This window comes from Canis lupus, chromosome 6, assembly GCF_011100685.1.
Source record: "Canis lupus familiaris isolate Mischka breed German Shepherd chromosome 6, alternate assembly UU_Cfam_GSD_1.0, whole genome shotgun sequence".
NCBI classification, from domain to species: Eukaryota; Metazoa; Chordata; class Mammalia; order Carnivora; family Canidae; genus Canis; species Canis lupus.
In genome coordinates this window covers 31,948,397-31,972,312 of record NC_049227.1, presented here as the reverse complement: position 1 = coordinate 31,972,312, position 23,916 = coordinate 31,948,397, and the positions used below count along the sequence as shown (strand labels likewise).

The window sequence follows — 23,916 nt, the reverse complement described above, 5'->3', positions numbered from 1 at the left end:
TGGCCCTCACAGGTCCTCCCACCACCCCGGCCCCCAGGTCCTGCTCTGGGGGAGAGGATACCAAGTTCACTGCTGGACTTGTGTGCACTCCTGTCCTCTTTCCCATCTTGGCTTTTTGTCTTTGAAATGCCATCAGCTTTTACTGGCAGAAAAAAATGATTCTGTTGCCTCTCAGGGACAGACCTGCGCTGTTGGCATCTTTGTATTTGCACCTGTCTGTCGTAAGGGGTAGCCCAATGTCTCTTGCCAAGGCTGCCCCTGCCTGTGCGCTCGTCGGCTGCCAGGTGCTTGAGGCGCAACTATGGGGCATGAGTATGACTGTAATTTCCTTTCCATCTGGTCCGTTCCTCTGGGTCTGCATTTGCCCCATCGTGGGATGTGTCTGATACGGGGGCTACCACTGGTGGGATGCAGACCTGGCATGGGAGGGCAGAGCAGCACACCATGCAGAAATTACTCTGTTTCCATCCCTGTTCCAAGCAGCCCCACCCCCAAGTATGTCCAGGAGCTTGTCACCGTTGGGGGCTAGCACGTCTTCCGCACCTCTTACGTACCTGCCAACCCCCCCGCCCTTTTTAACAAAAAGAGCAGGCCTTGGGCCACGTTGAGTAGTATCCGGTATGCAGTCTTTGGTTAAAAATGGAAAAACGTTGTCTTTTTCTTTAGTACGGTCACTGGCAGTGTTGCAGCAGTGCCAGTTCCCTGTTTACAAATGGTGATAGAAAATGTAGGTTTTAATATGTGGATTTAAGTTCCATCCATGGAGAACTCGGCTGCAGTGAGAGTTCATGCAGCGCCAGTCATGACAGAAATCACGGAGATGGACTCTGGGTTGCCGAGGTGGGGGCAGCACCGCTCCAAGGCGCCTTTCAGGATGAGTGGGATGCTTGATGAGGCGACTGCACTGACAGCTTGCCCCTTTCTGGGTTCTAGGCATGGATCCTGAGAAACTCGAGCAAATCCAGCTCCCAGTGCCCGGTGCGGCCGAGAAGACCACCTACAACCACCTCCTGGCCGAGAGGCTCATCAGGATCATGAACAATGCTGCCCAGCCAGGTGCCTGGGAGTGGCTGCTCATGGGAGTGGTGGAGGCAGAGGGACCAGTCTCCCAACGGTGCACCAGGAATCCTGGGTTCTAGACCTGGCCTTTCTGGGAATGCAGACTGATCTCAGCCGCTCCTGGGCCGTGCATACCCTGGGCCACCCGTCCCGTCCTGTCTAGCCATGTCTTCACCTCGGGGTCTCCTCCTCTTGCCTCCTCCATGGTGCTTGTGCCACACTCTGTCTTTCTCCTCCTCCAGTTTTGCCAGTGTCTGCAGCCTTCCTCTCAGGGTGGCCAAGGCCATGTCCGAGCATGAACCAGGCTGAAAGCGTGCGGGCGTGGGGGCGGGAGGGGAGGTTCAAATCAGGGTCTCTTGGTAGTACAAGATGTGTGCAGCATCTGGCACCAGTCAGCCCAGTTCTGAGATTCTTGCTAAGGATCTGCAGCCATAGCAAGGGCTGGAAATAGCAGGTGGAATGAGCTAGCACAGTGGTTCTTAAGTGGGGATGACTTTGCCCCCCAGGGGACATTTGGCGATGTCCAGAGACATTTTTGCTTGTCACAGCTTGAGGAGGTGGTGCTATTGGCATCTAGGGGACAGGGCTGCTGCTGAATGTCCTGTTGCACACAGGGTGGCCTCCATTGACAGAGGATCAGAAACAGATCTGAGCTCAAGAAACCCTGATTGCAAGGCAAGCTCTCTAGAAACAGAGGGGCAAAAAAAAAAAAAAAAAAAATAGAAACAGAGGGGCCATTAGGATGTGAGTGAGGGCATAGCAATGGGCCCAACAGAGACATGATCTGGTTAAGAGAGAGCCACTGCTCTGTACAGTAGGAACAGTCTGTGGATAAACCCAAGTCAGGCTCAGAGGGGAAGGGCAGGGCTGCGGGTGATAGTTGCAGGCCGAGACTTGAGAAGTCAAGGGGTATGGGTTCCATGAGGCAACCAGAAGCCCAGTGCGCCTTTGGGGAAGAGAGTACAGAGGCTTGGGGAACTGGGTCCATGGACACATGTTGACTGAGTGCCTCTTGCATGCCATCCACTGTGTGCAAATGAGCAAGGTAGAGGAAGTGCAGGACAGATGTGGCTCCTGCCTTCTAGGAGCCACAGCTGAGGGTCTGTGAAGTCCCAGGGGTCAGGGACCCCATCTGGAGAGACACTCTAGAGCTCAGGAGTTCAGGGTCAGAACTAACATGGTGGGACTCTAAGGCACGTGGGTGGTTTTTAAAGCTGTGGGTGGTTTTTAAAGCCACAGGAGAGAAGAGAGGCACTTTCTCCAACCTCTTTAGAGCACCCATTGCAGTGGGTTTTTCCAGAGAGTCCTGGAGGGAGGGTCTGTCACATGCCCAGTACCGTGCTTGGCACGCAGCTTGGTTGCCATTGTCAGAAACCCTACACAGAAGAGCCGAAACAATACAGAGAAACAAACTACTGGCTTGTGTAACGTGAAGTCCAGTGGAGCCTGGCTTCAGGCACAGCTGGATACAGAAGCTCAGACAATGTTTTCAAAAACTATTTTTGGACTCTCCCACTTTGTGTGTTAGAGGATAACTGCCAGCGGCAGCTCCAGCCATCTCTTTCTCTATGGGGGTTCTGGATTTGCCTTAGACACACTCTGGGCAGTCTGGTGGGAAGGGTGGATTTGGGGTCAGTACGCGGAACACTGTATGAAAGATCGACAATGTTGGCAAGGCTGCAGATGTGGCTGACGTGGATTGTAATGCTTGTGCCACCCAGGATGCCACCACTGTTTCTGTCCTGCCCTCAATCCAGCATGAGGAGAGGTTCTCTTGCTCAGTGTCCAGCATGTTGTGGCATTGAGCCTTATTGGTTCTGACTGGTTCCCTAGCTCATCCGCTCCCCAGTCCCTGTGACTGGAGGAATAGAGCACCCTGACCGGCCTGGGTGATGCTGCTCCTCTCTGGGACAGAGCAGAGGGACTGGCTTCACCCAAATTATAGACCCAGGAGTGGGGTTGGTGATTCTCCAAAGGAGAGAGGGGGTTCTTGTTCCTGAGAAGAGAAAGGAACCCAGCCAAGGAAAGCAACCACAGATGACCACTTTCTCAGCCTTCAGGAATAATTAGTAATAATCTTTTCCTGCCTCCCCTCCCCTGAGAAAAGGAGTGCAAGGGAGAATTCGGCATAGGCAGTTCAGATGGAACCTTCTATTACAATCGATGCGGGAGGGGTTGGCATGTGAGTTCCCTGTGTCTCCACTGGATGGCAAGGGTCCATCAGCTGACCTTGTTAACCTCAAAGTGGGTAAAGCAAGGAACCTTGTTTAAGGGCTTCCCCCTGGGGGGTGCAAGGCTGACCCTGGTTTCCCCTGCAGATGGGAAGATCCGCTTGGCCACTCTGGAGCTCAGCTGCCTGCTCCTAAAGCAGCAAGTGGTCACCAGCACGGGCTGCATCATAAAGGACGTGCACCTGGCTTGCCTGGAGGTGAGGGCCCGCTCCCGCTGCCTGTGCTCCACAGGAAGGGGGAGGCCGTGGGAAGGAAGCTGCTGGGTCCTGGGTTTCGCTTCACCAGTGAGAAGCAGTGCCTAATAGCCCTGACGCCCCCCCCCCCCCCCCCCCCCCCCCCCGCAACCCACTTGTTCCGGTGGACCTACCCTTCCTCTGAGGCTGGCTCCATGAGCCCTCCTAAATACTGAATTTCAGGAATTTCTGTTAGAATTATTGGCTCTGTATTTGCCAATCAGAATTTTGTTACTTTGTGTATTACAAGAATTTTATACATAGCCAAACACGTGCACTCTTTTTATTTATAGTTTATTGTGCTAATATCTACATTCATTGTTTTTAGTTTTTATTGCTCTCTCCCTTATTTTTCATGTTTATTTGGGAACATTTAGAAAATGCAGAGGTAAAAAGGAACAAATACAGTTGACACTTTGGTGTGTCTGTCCAGATACACATGCACTGACATTTATAACCATATTTTATAACCCAGTCACCCCGCCTGCCTGTATGTTAACAGCTTTCCGTGTCACTGCCTAGAATCCTCTCTTCTGCCTGTTTTAATTTTGAGCTCACCCTCATTCCGTCCCTCCCTCTCTGTTACGAACCACTTTACAGATTTAAGGATGTGAGCCCAGCTTCTCATCTGCTTGATAAGTACTCAGATTTTGGAATTGGGAACTTAACCCAACTCACCGGCCTCCCTCCCACCTTCCCTCTCTTTCAACAGGGCGCCAGAGAAGAAAGCGTTCACCTAGTACGGCACTTTTATAAGGTGAGTTGCCAGAGCGCTGGGGAAGGTGGTGTGGTGTGTGTCACATACATGGGATTGTAGTATCTGGGCGTGCACACGTACAGATCACAAGTCTGTGGTTACTTCTTATACCTCTGCATACTGAGTAAGCCGTGTCCAGGCCCCTGAGCCGCGGGCTCCGGGCCCCTCTCTTTTGCCCCTGCTCTTCTTATTGTACACCTTTGGAGGGCTCACCCCTAGAGTCTGACAGTTTGTTTCTCAATTACATATACATTTGTTTATTGATGAGTCTACATATAAATTGGGAATTACATGCGTGCACGTGACTGTTACATATGTAAATTAATATGTTCGTGTGCTATGTATGTTTCACGAATTCTGTGCCTGTGTGTTATTTATAGACGGGTATGCCAAGGCACCTCATGCAGGCTTCTAAACGTTTATCATTAAAAAATAAATAAATAAAAATAAAAAATAAACGTTTATCATTAAGGTTATTGAGACTTTCTACAGGACACCATGACTCTGAGTCACCAAGTAATTTGTAGATTTCCTCTTCAGATTCCAGATGGTTAGTTTTGAAATATCTCACTGGGATGGCTTTGTTTTGCTCATGTATCTAAAGCGTGATGTATTCTCAGGGCAATGCATCATCTGTCAGCAGCAGATGGATTAATCCACATTCACACGGGTGCTGTGGCTCCCTGGGTTTTTGACCTAAGCGTCCGGTCACCCCAGGTCCAGTCAACCAGAGTTTCTCTGTCGTATTGTGTAGTCTCTACAAACTGTTGTGGATTTTAGGCACATATGCACCAGATCCCTTTTCTTGGCAGGAAGCTTTTTAAGCCACTTTCCATTATTGTCAGTGTTTGCTGACAGAAAATGAGGTCTTATAATCTGGAAACCCAGCTTGCTAGGCTCAGACAACCCCATGCAGCTGCAACATGGTGGATGCACCCAGATGAGGCTGGGCCACCGTGGGCCCCCATGGAGGTCCCAAGCTCCCCATGGACCATCCTGAGGGGCTTGGCCTCTGAACGAGGTTACATGTCCTCAGCAAATCCAGAAAAGAGTGGGAGCCTTACGGCTGCATTTGTCATCTCTGGGTCTCTTTCCTGGGTAACTGCTCTTCGTTTGTTTCCCCCCTGGAAAGCCTTTGCATTGCAAAATCAAAAAGACAGAGACATATAGGTAGATATTGTCCCTCTGGGACTTTTCTGTATCTTTAGCAAAAGGAGAGCTGTATTTAAATTGTGGCTCTCTTCCCCCTACCCAGATTGTTCTTTTATCCTGTAAGGTATATACCCTAAGTGTAATGTCTCAGAAGCTTTTGGATGTTTTCAGGGTTGTGATTTCTGCGGTTCTTACATGATGCTTATGCAAGAATATTCAAGTTTATTTGTAGTTCTGACAACTGGAAAAATATATAAAGGACCTTCTTCTTTTCCCACCCTATGTATTTGTGTATGTGTGTGTGTGAGAGAAAGAGAGAGAGAGAGAGAGAGAGAGAGAGAGAGAGAGATTCAGGACTTAGGAGAGAGACAGGACAGTTCGAGTAGTCATGATGCATTCAGTTGAATCTTTGCTCCTCCTTAGCTGTGCTCCTTCCAGGGGTGACCATAATGACCATGAGTGTTAGCATTTACCAGCCCCAACTTAGTGGCAGGCTCTGTGGTCAGCACTTTACTTGGGTTAACTCATGTCATCCTCACAGTGACCCACATAAGTGTGGGCTGTCATTCCAGTCTTGCAATGAACCAGAGAGAGGCTCTGAGAGGTAAAGCTGGGATTTGGCCCCTGGTTTACGTGTCTCAGAGCCAGGCTCTTACCTACCGCAGCCCTGCAGAACTACACAGCCCCACAGGTGTGCCTCAGAAATGAACAGAACAAGCTATATAATTTTAGTGTTAAGTACGCTTAATTATCTTCTTCCTTTCTGTGGCATGGAGCCTCATAGATTTAACATGGCAACAGAACCAGGCTTCCCATTTCTCCAGTCATCCACAACACATAGATGATGTTAAACACTTGCAATTCTATCCACTTTTATATTTTAATTATATACGGTCTTATTTTTGTCGTTTTAATTAGCTGCCTTGACACAAGAAATCCAACTCTATATGCTTAAAAAAAGGAGAGAAACATTGAGAGGTGCAATATGATATTGGGGCTTTCATTTGAGCGTGTGTGTTCGTGTTCATGTGTGTATTTTACTTCCTGATGATTTACGAGAACTCACTAATGAGAACCAGATGGCCCCAAAAGCTATGAACTGGAGTTTATAATACTTCGGCATTTATGGAAAAAATACACATAATGTCTCTCCCTTACTTCATTTTAGGGAGAAGAAATTTTTTTGGACATGTTTGAAGACGAATACAGGAGCATGACAGTAAGTGATGGGCCAGGATGCACTTGGTCACCTGCGAGGCTCATCCTGCAGATCCATGAGAACGCTGTCTAACCGGGGCCTTTCTGACCGGACTAGTGGGGAAGTGAACTGGAAATGGTGCCTTCTCATCTCCACCAGTGTTGAAATTTCCGATGACCCTCAGGCTATTTGGGCTATGCCATCAATGGGTCAGAAAGATTCACTTTGATACAAATACTCTTTGACTGATGACCCACACCATGTCAGGAGCTGCCATCACTAGGTCCGCTGTCATCGTTCTTGAGAGCACGAAGAGGGAGGCAGGCTGCGGTCCGGGACCTGCTCCCTGCTGGTTGGAGGGGAATGAGCCCATGAGAGAGCACGGCTTTTCACAGAACAGAGGCAGCTTCTCAAGAGTGTCTAAGCTGTCACTTTAAGGGGAGGAAAAATCTGTGTCTTGGGAAACAGAGGCTCATGTCTCACATACCTGGCTGCCTTGAGACCTCATGGCAGCCTTACTGTGGGCTCGCTTGACACACTTGCTGTATGAGGGTATAGGCAAGGAGCCTGTGTGACCTGCCCCATCTCCTTCCTTTGGTGAGGTTTCCTATGATGTCTCTTCTAGATGAAGCCCATGAATGTGGAGTATCTCATGATGGACGCCTCCATCCTGTTGCCCCCAACGGGCACGCCACTGACTGGCATCGACTTTGTGAAGCGGCTGCCGTGTGGCGATGTGGAGAAGACCCGGCGGGTGAGTAAGCACAGGTGGGACCCACCAGCCATCTAGGTCAAGAAACCACCTTCCAACTCGCTTTGGGATAGTTGCGTGGATGGCACCCCCCTGGCCACCTGCCACCAGGAGGAACTTCCCAATCCTAAATCAGGATTGAGATTCCACTGTGTGAATACCAGGTGGGCTGCCTTGGCCGGTGCAGAGCAGGGCCCCTAGCCCCAGGCTCTGGGCTGCTGTCAGGCACCTGGGGGGAATGAGCAGAGAACAGGCAGTCCAGGTGAGGCCCTGGTGTGAAATCCTCTCCCCAAGAGGCTTAGGACCCCCGGAGATGGCGTGACAGTAAGGAATCTGAGGGATCTGAGGGCGAGGCACACACAAATGAGATTGTGATTCTTGCTGGCCTGCTCTCATGTGTGAAGAGCAGAGAGGTTCTCAGAACCCTGCTGGAGTGTGCATCCCTTATCAGCACTTTTTTTCTGAAGCCGTCTCACAGGGCTGTTCATGGTATTTTATCTCTCGCGTAAGATCAGTTTCTTTCTTAGAAAGCACCATCACCTCTTCCTAGAAAATCATTCCCTGGAGACGTGCATAGGATAAATTAGATGAGTTCCTTGCCCTCTACTTCTCAGTTAATCCCCGTCTAACCAGAGTGGCAGAGGTGTTAATTTTGGGATTCTGAGAATCAGGAGTGACCTGCTGGATCTGCCTCAAACAGGAGGCTTCTGTGGCTCTCTTCTACCAGGTAATGATGATGCCTGGGAGGCCTGGTAGAGAGGGGAGCTCAGAGGAAGTCCAACCTGTGTGTTGAAAGTCAATCCACATTCCCTGCTGTCTGACTAAACCCTCAGACCTCACCGCAGGACCCACCCTGTCTGAGCCAGTGACACCCTCCTTCCTCATGCTCCCAGCCAGCCTGCAGGCCCCACGGCCAGAAACACGAGCATATCTGTGGGTGGCACTGTTTGCACTGGGCATCTTTGGTACCGTCTTTACCAAAGGGCTGGTTCTGACAGACATGTGTTGTGTTGGCAGCTCCTTCACAGGCGGGCACATATGTAGCCTTTGGTTGGCCTCAGAGCTGTTCCCTAGCAGGGCTACAGTGAAGGTCCTATCCCGAGGTCCATCTCGTCCCCTGAGGCGGAGGTCCAGAAGGCTGTGAATGGTGAGAGCTGCTGCTCTGGGTTGCATTCTGCTTTCTTTTTGGTTCCTGGGCCACCAGTTTTCTCAGCACTTAGATGAGCTCCTGTTTGATACAGAGTGAGTCATTCACGTCAGTTCTTCATATGAATCTCCTCATGTAATTCTACAACCATTTTAGGAAGTTGGCATTATATTAACCCATCTTGCAGAGGAAGAAATTCAGGCATGATGAGCTTAAGTGATTTGTTCCAGGTCCCCCAGCTAATAAGTAGCAGAGGTAGGACTTGGTGCAGGCAGTGTGGCCTCCAGAGCCGACACTCAGCCACTCTGCTCTGCTGCTTCCCACTGCTACCATCATTGTATTTAGTAGCCCTACTTGGTGCTAGACACCAGGGACATAAAATACACTGCTGCTGTCCTCAAGGATTCAGAGTCTAGAGGGCAAGGTAGGAAAGGCAGCATTGCCAGTCTGTGTGGCTGAGGCTCTTGCTAAAGGGTCATGGGGTCAGGCCTCTAATCCTACCTGGGGAGGGAGGTGGAACGGGCAGCAGAGGGATAGGTTAGGCAGCTGGAGAGGCAAACGCCCAGACAGATGTGGCTCATTCCTGCACATCCAAGGAGGGGACATGGCCGGAGCTCAGGGTGAGGGAGGCTTTGTGGGAAGTGATGAGGCTGGAGGGGGCCGATCTCAGGGGCCTTGGAGCCCTGTAAGAACTTGGCCCTGTTAGCTGATTCCTGATATCAGCCCATGTTGGCTTGGGGTAGACAGCCCTGATCCCCAGGAAATAATGGGAGACATTCAGGGATGAGGCATATGGCAGAGGGAGGGTTGCTTGGGCTTTGGAGTTCCTTCTCCTGTCTAAAAGCAGCATGTACCTGCCTTCCCAGAGTCATTGTGGGGACTCTGTGAAAGACAGAACACAGAGGGCCAGTAATAGTTCTTGAGGAAGGGATTCCCTTCTTCCCTTTATCCCTGACATCTCACTTGATTGTAAGTTTCCAGGGCCGAGCTGCCCAGCAACCTTGCCCCAGATGAGATGCACAGCTCACCTGCTACCTGGAAATGTCTGGCCTTCCCTGGGGTCCCTTGTTCAGCCTTTGTTTGACTGATGAGTTTATAAGACCAGCTCTCAAGCTACAGCTCCCTGGGTTTAGAGCCAGGGAGAAGGTGGCACAATATAGAAGGTAGGGCTGCCCATCTCAGAGTAAAGCCATCCACCTTATCCCCTTGTGACTTCCGGAGTCAGTTTCTGAAGAGGGATTTTGACCACTCACCTCAATCCGGTTCCCGTTTCAAGGCAGCTGTTTAGAATCATCCAGAAGCTTACCTCCTGAGCCCATTTCAGACATCAGAACATAGCAGTGTGCTTTGAATTTGAGCTAAAGGAAGTGTATGGTTTAGCAAGCAATTGAGGGCTTATGTGGTTTGTTTCAAGTTCTTTGCTTGTATCCAAAGAACATTCCATTTCATTCGTTTGGATTCAAAGGTTTTCTCTTCTTTTTATTCCCCCCCCCCCCCCCACCAAGTAGACTTTTTTTAACCTTTAGGAGGCTGACCCTTTCAGAAGTCCCAACCTTTTATTTTCCTTAAGGATTTGTCGGAGAAGTTCAAACAACCCTTACTAACACATCATTCCTGACTTGTAAAATAGCCCCCCATATAGTCACCAGAGAGCCTACTGGATGCCAGATGCTGGGCCCCACAGGTGCAGAAATGATCCGGGCAGGGAGGACAGTGAGCGCAGAGTCCCTGAGATGCATAAGAGTATAGCATGTTCAAAGAGCCAGGGTCGCGAGCAGAGTAAGGGGAGTGAACAGGACAGGAGGACAGGCAGGCCTTGCATGAAACTGGGAGGCATCCACACTAAAGTCATATTGTCCCTCTTGTATTTTGCAAATTACACCCTTTATTCTTTCATTTGACATGTTTGTTGAACATTTTCTAGGTGCCAGGCACTGTGTAAAATGCAAGAGCAGACAGTGAAGAAATATATAAAATAAGACCAAAATAGCAAGAGTACCTCCAAGCCATGCCAGCTGATAAGGGGAATTCACATTGAAATGAAGGTCATGGGAAGTACTGGGATCTGATGAGAACATGTAAGCAGAAATGGGGATGTGGGCTGGACCTTTCCCAGGGGTAGTTGAGAGAAGCAGATAAGAAAGATCACAGGCTCATGGGACCAACCCAGGCTCGGTCCCAGTGCCAACTGTGTGACATTGAACAAGTTGCTTACCCTCCCTGAACCTCAGGTCCTCATATGTCCTATCATGAGGGCTCCAGCCCAAAGTAGATAATAAAGAGGGACTACAAGGTGCCCACCAGACAGGAAGTGCTCAGGAAATTTTGGCTGAACAGGGATGGAGCAGCCTAATGTCTCAGGAGGGAAAGAGAGTTTTTAGTGATCTACTGAAACTAAAGGGAAGAGAAGGGAGTTAGAGGGAGGAATTTCTGGTGAATCTTAAAATCTGAATTTAAGCCACTGGCCATCTTTCTGTGGTAATCTTGGAAGCCGTTATAAAATAAATTGAGTTGCGTGAAATTTTATTTGCCCCTGAATTCTGTTCCTTGTTCCCACGTAAAACCACAAACAGTTTTTGTGTTTATCGCTATTGACCATGAGGAAATAGGATATTTGCTTTATTCTTTGGATGTGCATTATGCATTAAAGAACATCTCGTAAGGTTCCAAAAGTAGAGGGAAAGAATTTCCCGTGATTTCATCACCCTAAACAAACAAGTTTTAGACCTTTTTCATGTCTCCTCCCCGTCTGTGTGTGCAAACACGTCTTCTCATGGCGGCAGGAAGAGTGCATTGTGGTCATCCTTCCAACCTCTCTTCCTTTCCTTTCTCCCTCGTACCATGCAAAACTTTCCAGGCAGTTTTAATTTAAATCACGTTTCTTACTGGTGTATAAACATTTATCTGGCTACTTCTGCCATAATGTACTTAGGCATTTTCCTTCCTGCTGCTAGACATTTTGGTTCATTCCAGTATTACATTATTTTCAACTAAAATGTCATGAGCAGTTTCACAAATACAGTGTTTTCTTTCTTTTGGCTTATTTCTTTAGGATAATTTCCCAGAAGTAGAATTTCTGGTTCAGGGGGCATGGATATTTTGTGTGTGACACTCTATTGCCAAGGCACTTTCACAACAGGCTGTGCCCACTTTGCACTGCTTTGGCACCCTATTAGGAGTGACTGATTTTTCATAGCCACTTCCACAGCCTGGTGGGCTTCTAATCTGGGTGACTGACCCCTGAACTCCATGGCTTGCAAACACGACAAGGCATGCAGAGAGAGGGCTAGACCTGAGTGCTAGGCTGCCCCAGAGTTCAGTGGGCACACCTCCAGGGTGGCTCTGAGATCAGGACTGGTAGGTGTCCCATTCCTAGAACTCAAGCCTGGGCTCGGGGAATTCACGTGACTCACTCGCTTACGTCTGTTTGACCCTGAAACCCTCCTGCCGCATTGTAGTGGTCTCATTCCCCATGGCCCTCCTGCAGCACTAACTCCCAGGTGAGTTGGAGCATATGGGGCAAGCCTCTTTATGTTTGAGCATACTCAGTTGTCACCCTTTCTGAAACTGATGTATGCTTCCACAGTCTGTCTTCCTGGCATTCTGTGGAAGCATCAGAAGAAGTAATAATTCCTTTTTCCTTTTTAGTAATACTTTTTAAATTGCATGTTTGTTTATTTGGCAAAGTAAAGAGAAGCACTCAATAAAAGCCTGGGTCCCAAGCCTTAACTCTTTTGAAGGCAAAGACATATGGCTGGAAGAACATAGACTTTGGAATCCATATATTAGCTAAGTCACCATGGGCAGGCTGCCTCACATCCCTGGGCTTTGATTTCCAGTCTGTAAAATGGGAACCATGGAAGATTGTTGAAAGGCTTCAGGGAGATGACATAGTCCAGCCCCAACAATACCTGGCAGGCCTCAGGTGAGCAGGGGGGCATGCTTATTGTTTAGGGGGCTGTGGGATGAATTTGAGGACCTTTACCCTGGTGGTTTATCTCTCTTTTGTGGATTCTCAGAGTTGTGGAGCTGGTGGTCAGCATGCTCTATATATTTTTATTGTTGTTTTATATTTTTCATATTTCCGGGAATAACTTCCATTTAATGCTTGCAGAGCAAAAGCAGATGCTTTACCCAAACAATTGATACTCCTTTTCTATTGGAAGGTTTCTGGTTCTCAGGGTGGTGTATAGAAAGCTGCACATTTCTCTTTTCTCACCCCCTTAGTGAGGGCCTGCTTGATTTCTTATGCTTTCAGAACCTTTGAGAGGAATGGATTTTTTGACATAGAAATGAAGCATTCACTCAGCTTGGACTTGACCAGTGGGCCTTTTACCTCCATCTGAGGCCATGGCTCCTTGTTTGAGAGCCATATAGTTCAAATGGCCACTCAAATGTTGGGCTTTCTGCACTCGGGCTGGTGCAGGTGTATGCATTTCCCAGTATGTGTGGTTAAGTGATTCGCATCAGACACTACCGGTTCTGAGAGCCCAGCTCAAGCATCACCAGCCATGTGAACTTTAGTCTCCCTGAAGGGATAGACTGCTCCTCTTTGGCTCTGTCTCCTATGTAACAGCTTTACATTGCAGCAGGGCTGCCCACAGTCCCTGACACATGGTGGGTGCTTGATAAACAAAAGCTGTTCTGATTTTTTTTTTTTTAATGAAACTACACTTCTTTTCTTTTTAAAGATTTTATATTCATGAGAGAGACAGAGAGAGAGAGAGAGAAAGGTAGACACATAGGCAGAGGGAGAAGCAGGCTCCCTGCAAGGAGCCTGATGTGGAACTTGATCCTGGATCCCAGGATCAGGACCTGAGCTGAAGGCAGACACTCAACCTCTGAGCCATCCAGGCATCCCTACACTTTTTTTTTCTTCTGATTGTTGCAGATGGCTTAGGAAGGCTATACTTCAAAAAAGCTGGTAAGAATAGTCAGATCGACTCTAATGCCACCACCATCACCATCATTATAATATAAACACTAACCTTTCTCTAGTGCTTATGATGGGCCTCAGAATACTTCCAGGAGATACGATTGTTCTTCCAGTGTTCTACATTAAGAGATAAGGAAATGGTTCGGGTCTCCTGCCAGTTCCGGGCCAAGGCCGGGTTAGGCTTTAAACATGCCGGTGGGTATCCTTGTTGCCTGGGTCAGCAGGCAGGAATTTGCCCCCTGCTTAGTTTGGGGGGAGCCACCTTGTTACAAGAAGGGCAGCCTCCCCTCTCAGTGGGCTAGGCCTGTAGCCTCAGAACTGTAAACAAGAAGACCAGAAGTGGGCTGGAATTCATCGTCGTGTGGCTCACCAGTGGCGACAGTGGTTTGTCCCTGTGCCCTCTCCTGTGCCCAGCTATCGAGTGACGAGTACAGGACGGCTGCCCTTTCTATGGAACATATGCTGGGTGCTTCCCCCCTGCCCTGACCACCCAGCATTGTCTCAGAGCCTCCTAGCAGCCCTGCAGGGCAGGGACTACTGCCCCTATTTCACAAATGCAGAAATCAAAGCTCTTGGAGGTCAGAAGTATTGCCCTGTGAGTCTAAACAGACCTTATGTATCTGACTCCAGAGTTACTTCCCTCAGGCACATGCCTCAGGTTGGCCCGTCAGCTCTGGCATGGACCTGGCCTCTCTGATGCACTGCACCTCACTTCTTAGCCTCTCATCAATGGACAGCTTGGCCCCTATAGCACCCAGGTTTGGGGCGCTATCAGGACAGGCTGAGTCTGGAGTAAAAGATGCTTTCTGCACAGACTTCTCTGGTTCTGGGCTTGAGATTCTGTTTTTTTCCTGCTCTCTGGAAATGTCTGATGGCCACACTGGATTCTACCCAGATACTGCTTTCACGGGCCAGGAACCCCTGTACTGACGGAGCTGCCGCTGCCCCCAGAAAGCTGGCACTTAGGAGGGGCACTTGGGACACTGATGTCACTGCACACCTGCCAGGTGCCAGGTCTGCCTTCCCACCCACTGCACACCTCCTGGGGTAAGACCCAGGGGTGGAGATCTGCCATGAATGCACTCACCCAGGGACGGGGAGGGGCAGGACTTTAACAGAGTCTGGCTGGCTCTGAACCCCATGAGGGTGTCACCCTCTTCTGCCTTCCCTGCCCCTGCATTCACGAGGCAACACTGCAACACTGTTATTTGTGATTTCAGATTTTCAGGTTTGGTTGGAAGAGGCCTGATTCTTGCTGTCCCTGGGGCAGGTCACTTTGCCTCCTTGGGTCTCAGTGCCTCGTCTGCAGAACAGGGCTGCCTGCTAAGCAGGGATGTCTTGAAGGTCACATGACACTGGGGGAGAGGTCCTGGCAAATGCCAGGTGCTTAGTGGAGGCAAAGTGTCTGAAAGCTTTGGAGAACTGAAAATAGGCTGTTCCCCTTGATTTTATTGATTGATTGATTGATTGATTGATCGATTGATTGGCCTTGCTCTGAAAACAACAGAGCCGTGATGCTGGGAGAAATGGACTTTGCTTCGTTTTATTTGTTTGCTCACATTGAGAGGCACTATATTATTCTTCCTCATGGAACACTTCACCCCAGTAACTCCAGTTTCATTCTCCTCTGCCCCCAAACTGTCCATCCAGGCTATCCGGGTGTTCTTCATGCTCCGCTCCCTGTCGCTGCAGCTGCGAGGGGAGCCCGAGACCCAATTGCCACTGACACGGGAGGAAGATCTGATCAAAACTGATGATGTGCTGGATCTGAGTGAGTTGTGGCAGAGGTGGGGGGCTGGGAGGGGCACATGTACCGCCACGCTGGCCCCAGCGTCACTGAAAAGGTCGGCGTGCCACCTGCCTTTGCTGCTGTGGTTGATCTGTCACCAGAAGCTAACAGAGCGTGCATGTCCCACAAGACTCACAGAGTGGGCCTTGGAGCTGGCAGTCTATCTGCGGACTGCTTCCCAGAGCCCAAAGGGAGCGGGGCGGGTGGTCTGCCAAGAAGTGTGTGCAAGGTGTTTGGGATCTCTGGCTCCAGCACCCCTGCTATCCACATCACTGTGGCAGTGCTACTTTGATTGGTTTTGTGTGTTGGGTTTCTGTAGGATTCTAACGATTAAAGGCCTCTGCTGCAAAAAAGGGGAAGACTTTTAAAAATGCAAATCACCAGCCAGTAGGTGGACGCTGGAGAACCATGTGCTCAGCCTGCTGCCTTGGATGGCCTCCCTCACCACTCAGACCCTCAGCTCTCCTTGGCAGCATGAGCATGAGGGTGTGATTAACAATGATAGTGGATATAAGCCTGGTCACACTCCTATAATCTTTCTCTTTTTTTTTTTTTTTTTTTTTTATAATCTTTCTCATACACATATAGCTCTCTCCTCCACTTACAATAGGGCACAAGCACATGGATAGGCAGGGTGCTTTTCTGTTTCTTAAAGGTATTGTGATATGGTAGGGTTCCTTGATTATAAGAGACAGAAAACCCAACTTAGGCAGGCTTTAGGAAAAAGAAAAGTGAATTGACTGGTGTCACTAGAAGGTCCAGGAGTACCTCTGCCTTCAGGCATAGCTGGATCTAGGTACTCAAGCAATGCCATCAGGAGGCTGCTACCTACTGTTTTAGCTCAGTTTTACTTTGTTCTGGCTTCACCTAGAAGAGGAGGGCTCTCATCAGATACTGACAAGGTGACCGTCCACAGCATCCAAATCTGCTGAACCAGCTACACAGCCCTGACAGAAACAGGGCTTCATTTTTCCTGTAACTTTGATGGAATTCCACAGCAGGGCTCTCATTGGTCTGGCCTGGGTTGGTGGACCATCCCTGAACCAGGTGTTGTTAGAGGAATGTGATTCATTACTGGGTGAGGCCAGGGTCACATGGCCGGCCCTGGAACTGGGAGATAGGACCAGTTTCTTTTCTACTCTATCACCTGAGAGGGAGGAGGGAGTTTGCCCTCAAAGGAAACTCAGAGATGGAAGCTGAGCAAGCAGGAGCAGTAGATGGCTACTCTTTGTGGCACATGGTAAGGGCAGGGTCTCCCTTGTCTTAAATCAGCTTTATTGAGATGCAGTTTACAGCCAGTAAAATTCAGTAAGTTTCAGTGTATAGTTGGGTGAATTTTGACAAAAGTGTTCAGTTTTGTGACCAGTAATCACTGAGGGTGGACATTTGATCCCCATGCCCCTGTCCTGCTGTGTATTCCTTGGAACAAATGATTGAAACCCCCACAACTTAATTTCCTCATCTGGAAAATGTTGATGAACCTCCTAATATGATGGGCTTGAGACTTGAGCAGAATATAACATGAAATATATGATGGAGCATAGTGTCCAGCATACAACTGTGCTCAGGAAACTGTAGTCTGTGTTACCTGCTAATAAGGTGATGCATATAAAGAGCTCTTTGTGAATAGAAGAGTCTCCTAAAGTCATTATTAATGGCTTTTACCCACTTGTCTAGCATTTTTTTTTTGGACTCTTTTAAATATTTTTTAAAAGATTTTATTTATTTATTCATGAGAGACACGGGGAGAGAGAGGCAGAGACACAGGCAGAAGGAGAAACAGGCTCCATGCAAGGAGCCTGACGTGGGACTCGATCCTGGGACTCCATGATCACACCCTGAGCCAAAGGTAGATGCTCAACCACTGAGCCACCCAGGCATCCCTTGTCTAACTTAAAAAAAAAAAAAAGATTTATTTACTTATTTGAGACGGGGCGGAGCAGGGGGGGCACGTGTACACAGGGAGGGGGCAGAGGAAGAGAGAAAAATTCAAGGAGACTCCCTGCTGAGAGCAAAGCCTGACTTGGGGTTGGGGCTCCATCTCACAATCCTGAGATCATGACCTGAGCCAGAACTGAGAGTCAGACACTTAACTGACTGAGCCACCCAGGCGTCCCTAAATTCTTCTTGTCTTCTTCTCTTTTTTTCCTCTCTCTCTCTCTCTCAGAAGAACAAGGAAACTAAGTGCCCCTTGGGCTGCTCTATGCTCATCTTCTTTGGTCCTTTCCTCTTGAGAAATTGCCATCAGGATTTCTGATGGCAATTTCTTGATTGAGTTGCCTGCAGAGCACCATAAACCAGTCTTTCTCTGATTTGATTCAAGGGAAGAGGGAAACAGCTTGCTTTCAAGAGGACCACTCCATCAGGGCAGCAAGAATGTTTGTATCCATGAAATGGAATTAAATTTTATGCTGGGAATTCACATTCCTTCCTCCCCCACTCCCACCCCACCTAGAAATGGTCTGCTGAAATAAGGGTTCCAAGTATTTCACTTATCAATTTTAATTGATTAGATTGCTAGTTGAGATCACTTAACTGAGCCCTTTTGGGTAGTTGGCCATTAAGAAAGTAATGGCTGTTTGTCTTTACCCAGCGTGATCACAAATTATGTCTTTGCTAAAGAGGGCGCCTTCCAGAAAATACTAGGAATTATGGTACTAGAGCATATGAGCATATGGTACTAGAATGAGATATGCACGTGCTGTTGTTGGACTTTGTTTTCTTCTTCTTTTTTTTTTTTTTTATTCTGGTGATTATTCTTAAATGCTGGAACATCTCACCTTCCATGGGGAAAAATCAGTATGCTTTGCATGTCACAAAGTACCTTCTATGTATATAAAATGTAGGCAACATTGTAATGTAGGCAAAGGCATTCATATTTGCCATTGCTTGGAAGCTGGGCCTGCTTCTTCTGAGCCTAGTGATTTGAAGAAAGCTGACTCAGGGAGAAATGCTGGGGGCTGGTCAACTTTTATGGAAGGTGATGTGATACGGGCGGACAAGCTCAAAGGCATGCCAGTTCCACACCGCAAGAGAAGGTGAGTTAAAGTGTATTTACTGACTTTGTCACGCTCTGATAAGAAACCACAGTGTATGGGTACACAGAAGTCATGTCACATGTCTGCTGACCAGCTGCAGGCCTCTGGGCCATGTGTGCCAGGTGAGCTCTGACAGGGTGGCTCCAGACAAGGAGCATTGCGGAGGCCATCGCCCCTCCAGAAAAAGGCAGAGCTGACTGTGCTCGAGCCTGTTTTGTTTTTGCTGGACAGGAGAGTGGCTTAGGGCCCAGGTCCAAGACTGGCAGCCGTGAGCGGGAGGGAGGCGAGATGGGAAGGGAGGACCAGCTTGACTAGATAAAATAGATTAGACTTTTAGAGAGAATGGCACCATGAATCTCCACATACCCCGCCTTCAGCTTCAAGGGTTATTACTCTTTCACTATGTCTCATTCCATCTGCTCCACCATTTCTCTTTTCAAAATACCTGCCCTCCTTCACCCCCCGCTGAGGGTAGTAAAACCAATGGAAGACATCATACTACTGCATCTATAAATACTTCCCTGTAATAGAAAAGGACTTGCGGCTGCTCTTTGTCATAGAATTGGTCGCCACCATCACAGATAGTGAGCTTCCGCAGCCCAGCTGTGGCTCTAGGGGAGCCGGGGAGGGAGGGTTGGCTGGCCATGCTGACATCTGCCTTGGCCACCCCTGGTGTGATTGGAGGTCATTGGCCTTGTGACCTTGCCCAGGGTCTTCATGTTTGTGAGGCTCAGTAGCCTGACCTTTAAAATGATTCTAAAACCACTTACAGGGAGAGACATTGAAAATCAAATGAGATCATGTTGGTGAAGCACATGGTGCCACCAGACTTGGTCTCTGCTCTGTGGTGCTTCTGGTTTGGGGTGGGGGTCCGGGGGATGGGAGGACCACCAACAGGTAGCACCATCTGGGGACAGTGTTTTGTGGCGATGCTGGACATCCAGCTGGACTCTGGGTTCTGAGCTTGAGGACACTGCAGACAGCAAGGGCTGGGGGGATTGTGATTCTGTAAGCTGGGGAGACAGCCCTGGAGGAGGAGCTGGTTCCAAAAGATGATGGAGGTTAGGCGGGTGGGCAGAGGAAGGTACTGGGAGGCAGCCGAGCCGGACGTCCAGGGAGAGGGTCAGAAACCTCTCCATTCTCTCCTTGGAAGTGGTTTTCCACGTACTCTCAGGAGTTTCAGGGTTACCATGTTTGGTGACTTTCCATTGGCTGAGCCACCTCCTGTGACCATTGCGCAGCTCTTGGCATTTCCACTTGTGCGGTGTTACAGCATAGATGACAGTTCCTCAAAAGAGCCCTGCAGCAGTCAGGAGAATCCTAGATCACACAGTCTGTGAGGGGGCATCCCAAACCCCCAGAGAAGTGCCCACATACAAGCAGGTCTCTGCCCTCTGGGTCTGATTCCTCACCCAGGCTTGGGCTCACTTGTTCATGGGGTGGAAATTGTCCATGTAGGATAGAGTGGTGGTTCCATGTAGTTCCTAGACCTTGGAACTGCACAGCTCAGGGAAGTGCCAAAACAAAAATAAAACCCCAAAAAACCTCTGGGGTTAGGTTTTATTTTACCAAGTCTTTGTTTGTTTGTTTTAAACATTTATGAACTGTCATTTCATAAGAGAAAGGGCATTGTTAATCTCAGATAAGTAGGAAGAGCATCACTTCAGAAAAAGGGACAGACTTTCCAAGAAATAGTACTGTGCCGTAATGGGGTCTGTTCCTTAAATAATTCAAGTGTGGACCAATCACAATAGCAAAGATGTCTGTCTTTTTTGAGCTGTCTTATGGGGGAGGTGGACACTGACCATCATATCATCACACAGAACAAAGGCAGATGGCCACTGTGCTAAGAAGCTTGCACAGGGAACAGGGCTTGACCTGCCCTGGAGGTCAGGCAGGCTCCTGAGGGATCGACCACCCGTCTGAGGGCTAGATGTGGGTGCAGGTGCCAGCAGCTAGATGTGGGTGCAGGTGCCAGCAGCACGGGGTGTGGCAGGAACAAGGCCCCAGAGTCGATGAGGAGTTGAGGAAGACGAGAAGCAGCAGTGTGACCGGGCAGGGCAGGGCAGGGTGGAGGTGACGTTGAGATTGCCTAGGGCCCAGTGAGTGCGTGGGCCTCATACATGGATCAGGGATTTGGAGCTTTCTCCTGAGAACAGTGAGAAGTGTTTTTCACCTGCTGAGATGATCACATGCGTATCTCGTATCTCAGAAGGGTCTCTCTGGCCTCAGTGTGAGGGGAGATTTATGGGGTCAGGGGCCACATTCCAGCAGGTAGCCCTGTTGAGAGGCCAGTCCTGTGAGACCAGTCCTGCAGAAGTGTTGTCCCAAAGGTGGTGCCCACAGCTGCTTGCGCACCCCAGTGTGCCCCAGCAAGTGGGTCTTAAGCGAGCTTGCGTTCTGCTTTGTGGCCCAGGCACATGGACTGTTTGTTGCTTGGAGACCCATCCTGTTTGATCTAGCTTGTTCCGTGGAACCCAACCCATCGAGCCTTTGAAGCTAATGATTAACAGCAGTAATGCTATTTCACTTGTTCTGGTGTCCCGGCCAGGCAGGCTGCTGTGGACCTTCCCTCAGCTCTCCCTAGTGTTTCTAGCCCAGGGCTTGCCTGTTTCAGAAGGTAGCTGAGGGTGTGGAGAAAAATACAGACTCAGGAGAGGACGGATGTGACGTCTGGGTCGCAGCTCTGTCTCTTCCTCACTGTGTGACTGGAGACAAATCGATCCCCCTCTCTGAGCCTCAGTTCCCTCATTGATAAAATCAGAGTAGCAGCGCCCTCCTTTGCAGGATTATTGGGGAGCAATACCTGTGTTAGAGGGGTCAGGTCACAAGGTGCTGGCCCTCAGTCAGACGGGCCCACAGATGTCCCTTGGTCTCTCGCAAAATATTTGCAATTTTATGTGAGTTGCCAGCACTTTAAAATCAAGACATCTTACTGCACAGACCCAGATATGTCTCATTTTGAATATGAAACAGTCTGGTCCTGTGGTGCCGGCATCCCCACAAGCAGTAGTGGGCTGCCTCTTCTCGTGGGTGGGCGCAGCTCCCACCAGCTCGCTCCTTCTCCGGCCTCGGACCTCCCCTTCCCTCCAGCTGTGCTCAGTACCTCACACTTAACCACCCACACAGGGGAGCGTGAGCTCCCCACACACACACCTGTCCCCTGCAGCCTGCCCATCTCCTGGTGGGTGGCAGGCAGCTCCCTTCAGACGCTAAAACCTGGGGCTCGTCCCTGGCTCCCCTCCTCCTCCCCAGCCTGCCTCCCAGCCCCTCGGCACACCTGCTCCGCCCTCCCTCCAGCTGTGTCCAGATCCGACCACCTCTCTCAGCTCCACCCCGGCCCTTGGTCTGCCCTGCCATCTTGGGCCACCTGCATTGCTGTAGTAGCCAGCCTCGTAAAGCGTCCCCTGCAGTTTATTCTCCGCACAATGTCCAGTGTTGTCTTCTTAGAACAGGAGTCAAGGTCATGTCCTCCCTTTGCTCACAGTGGCCTCTTTCCCCCTCTGACTTTACAATGACTGAGAGGCTGAGTATCATCTAGCACCGCCTGGCTCTCTGCTTTCTTGCTTTCCTTCAGACATACCAGGTACATGCCTAGCCCAGGACCTTTGCTCTGGCTGTACCTGCCCCCCCACTACAAACCACTTGTTCCCCCAGGACAAGTGCAGCTGTGGGTACTTACATGTATGATAACCATACCCCAAATTCTGCATCCATGTTTGAATCAAGGCCAAGTCCCCCGTCTTTGTTATCTTTTTGTTTGTTGATGGATACGAATGTGAATGCCATGAGCAACCCGTCAGTATTCCCCATTTCCCCAGTTCTTAGCACCCTGTGCCCTTCATCCCGATGTCCTGACAGGCAAGAGCTTGTAGGCCACATGGAAGCTCCTGGCTCATTCATCCGACTGCTGAGATAGTCTTTTCCAGCAAGAGTATAATGAAGCTCCCTGAGTAAGTGATGTGACTTCATTTTAAGTCCATGAAAATGTGAGCTCATTGATTGGCTTCTCTTGCAAGGTCAATAATAGTTTTTGTGGTCCCTCTCAGTTCTGAAAAATTCTCTATTTTGCCTTATTTTGTTGATGACCTGGTCATTATCATATGCCTCATCCTGGCAAAAGTGAGAAAATAGCATAAATAATAAAGACCAATCTGGAATGTGGGACACACTGAAAGACAGCTGACAAGCTTTTCAAAAATGTGAATGTCACGGAAAACCAAAAAAACATGGAGGGGGGGAGGGCCAGGTCTAGATTTTTGTTCTAGATTATTGAAATGGAGGAGACATGACAACTGTCCACTTGGATCAGATCTTGGATGGAAAGGAACAAGTAGCATAAAGGACTTTTTTTTGAAAACCAAGAAAATTTACATGTAGATTGTGATTGGCTCATATAATTTGAGGTCATTATTACATTTTTAGGTGTGATAATGGAACTGTCATTCTGTGGGAGAATGTCTTCGTTTTTAGGAAGTACAGGCTGCAGTATTCAGGGTAAATTGTCATGCTGCCTGCAGCTCCGGGATGATTCACGAAATAAAAATGTGAGTGTGTGGGTATAGAGAGAGAGGAAGCAAATGCAGCTAAGTATTAAAGTTGGTGAATGTAGGTGGAGGGCTTTACGAGTATGCTTATTGTGCTAGTCTTTAAACCTTGCTGGAAGTTTGATATTTTTCAAAATCTTAAGAAAGTGGCAAAATAGAAATCAAGTCCTTGAACATCCAGCTCTTAATTAATGATAAGCATCATGCTTAGGGGTGAGGTTTTGGTTTCAGGAAAGAAACCAAGCTTGAATCCCAGCTGCGTGACCTTGGGCAAACTAGTTAACCTCTCTGAGCCATTCTTCCTCTTGGTAAAATGGTGATGATAGTGCTTGCATCAGAGCTGCTTGCAGATTAGAAGAGAGAATCCCTCAGAAATGCTCGGGCTCACGCTCGCTCAGTGTGTGCAGGTTTCCCTCACAAAAACAGTCACCAGCATTCATCATCAGGACAACACACTGGGTGGGGAATGGCTTTCTCCTGTTAGAAGGTTTTCTGTAGGAGTTCTGACAAACCAAAATCTCATGACCGTTTCTGCCCATGGGATACAAGCCACACAGGCTTGTTAGACAGTACATTTCTTGGAAAGATGACTTTTAAGAAAGTGGGTGCTGGCTGATGAAGATCCAAAATCTGCAAGGATGACTTGATTCAGACTCAGATGACTCCTTGGGCCCAGAACCCCTGAAGACGAGTTCATTCAGTGCCAATGTCAAACCCGAGACCAATGTGGTCTATGGCTCTTCAGCCTGCATCCCCCCAGCGCTCTTTGTCCCTGGTCTCTGCATGTGGACATTCCCACCTGCACTCTGGGGACCGCTCCTGACCTCCAGCCCCACGGTCAGGGGATCACTAGCTGTCTCACCTTTTTCTATCTCTAGTGCCTGGCACAGGGTCTGGCACACAGTAGGCACTCAAAGAAGACTCGTTTGATTAAACCGATTAGAGCTTGAGCAGCCCCTTTAATTATTTGTAAACATTTAAGGTGCTTTCATTAACATGAAAGTGGCATTTCTAAATGTTGTCTTCAGTAATTTGAGGCCACCGGATCGTGAGTTAAGGACCATGTTTGTTTATCACC

The 23,916-nt window shown here is 49.0% G+C and overlaps 1 protein-coding gene across 12 annotated transcripts in view; it reads left to right on the top strand.

The window, feature by feature from the left end:
- The window catches only part of CLEC16A (C-type lectin domain containing 16A), a 196,347-nt gene that overhangs the window by 79,228 nt on the left and 93,203 nt on the right, over positions 1-23,916 (top strand). For all 12 annotated transcript variants that reach the window (XM_038540371.1, XM_038540367.1, XM_038540368.1 and 9 more), the window contains 6 exons: positions 934-1,056; positions 3,378-3,487; positions 4,236-4,280; positions 6,601-6,651; positions 7,256-7,384; positions 15,115-15,235. In XM_038540371.1, coding sequence (XP_038396299.1) covers positions 934-1,056; positions 3,378-3,487; positions 4,236-4,280; positions 6,601-6,651; positions 7,256-7,384; positions 15,115-15,235 — 579 coding nt within the window. The remainder of the gene's footprint in view (positions 1-933; positions 1,057-3,377; positions 3,488-4,235; positions 4,281-6,600; positions 6,652-7,255; positions 7,385-15,114; positions 15,236-23,916) is intronic.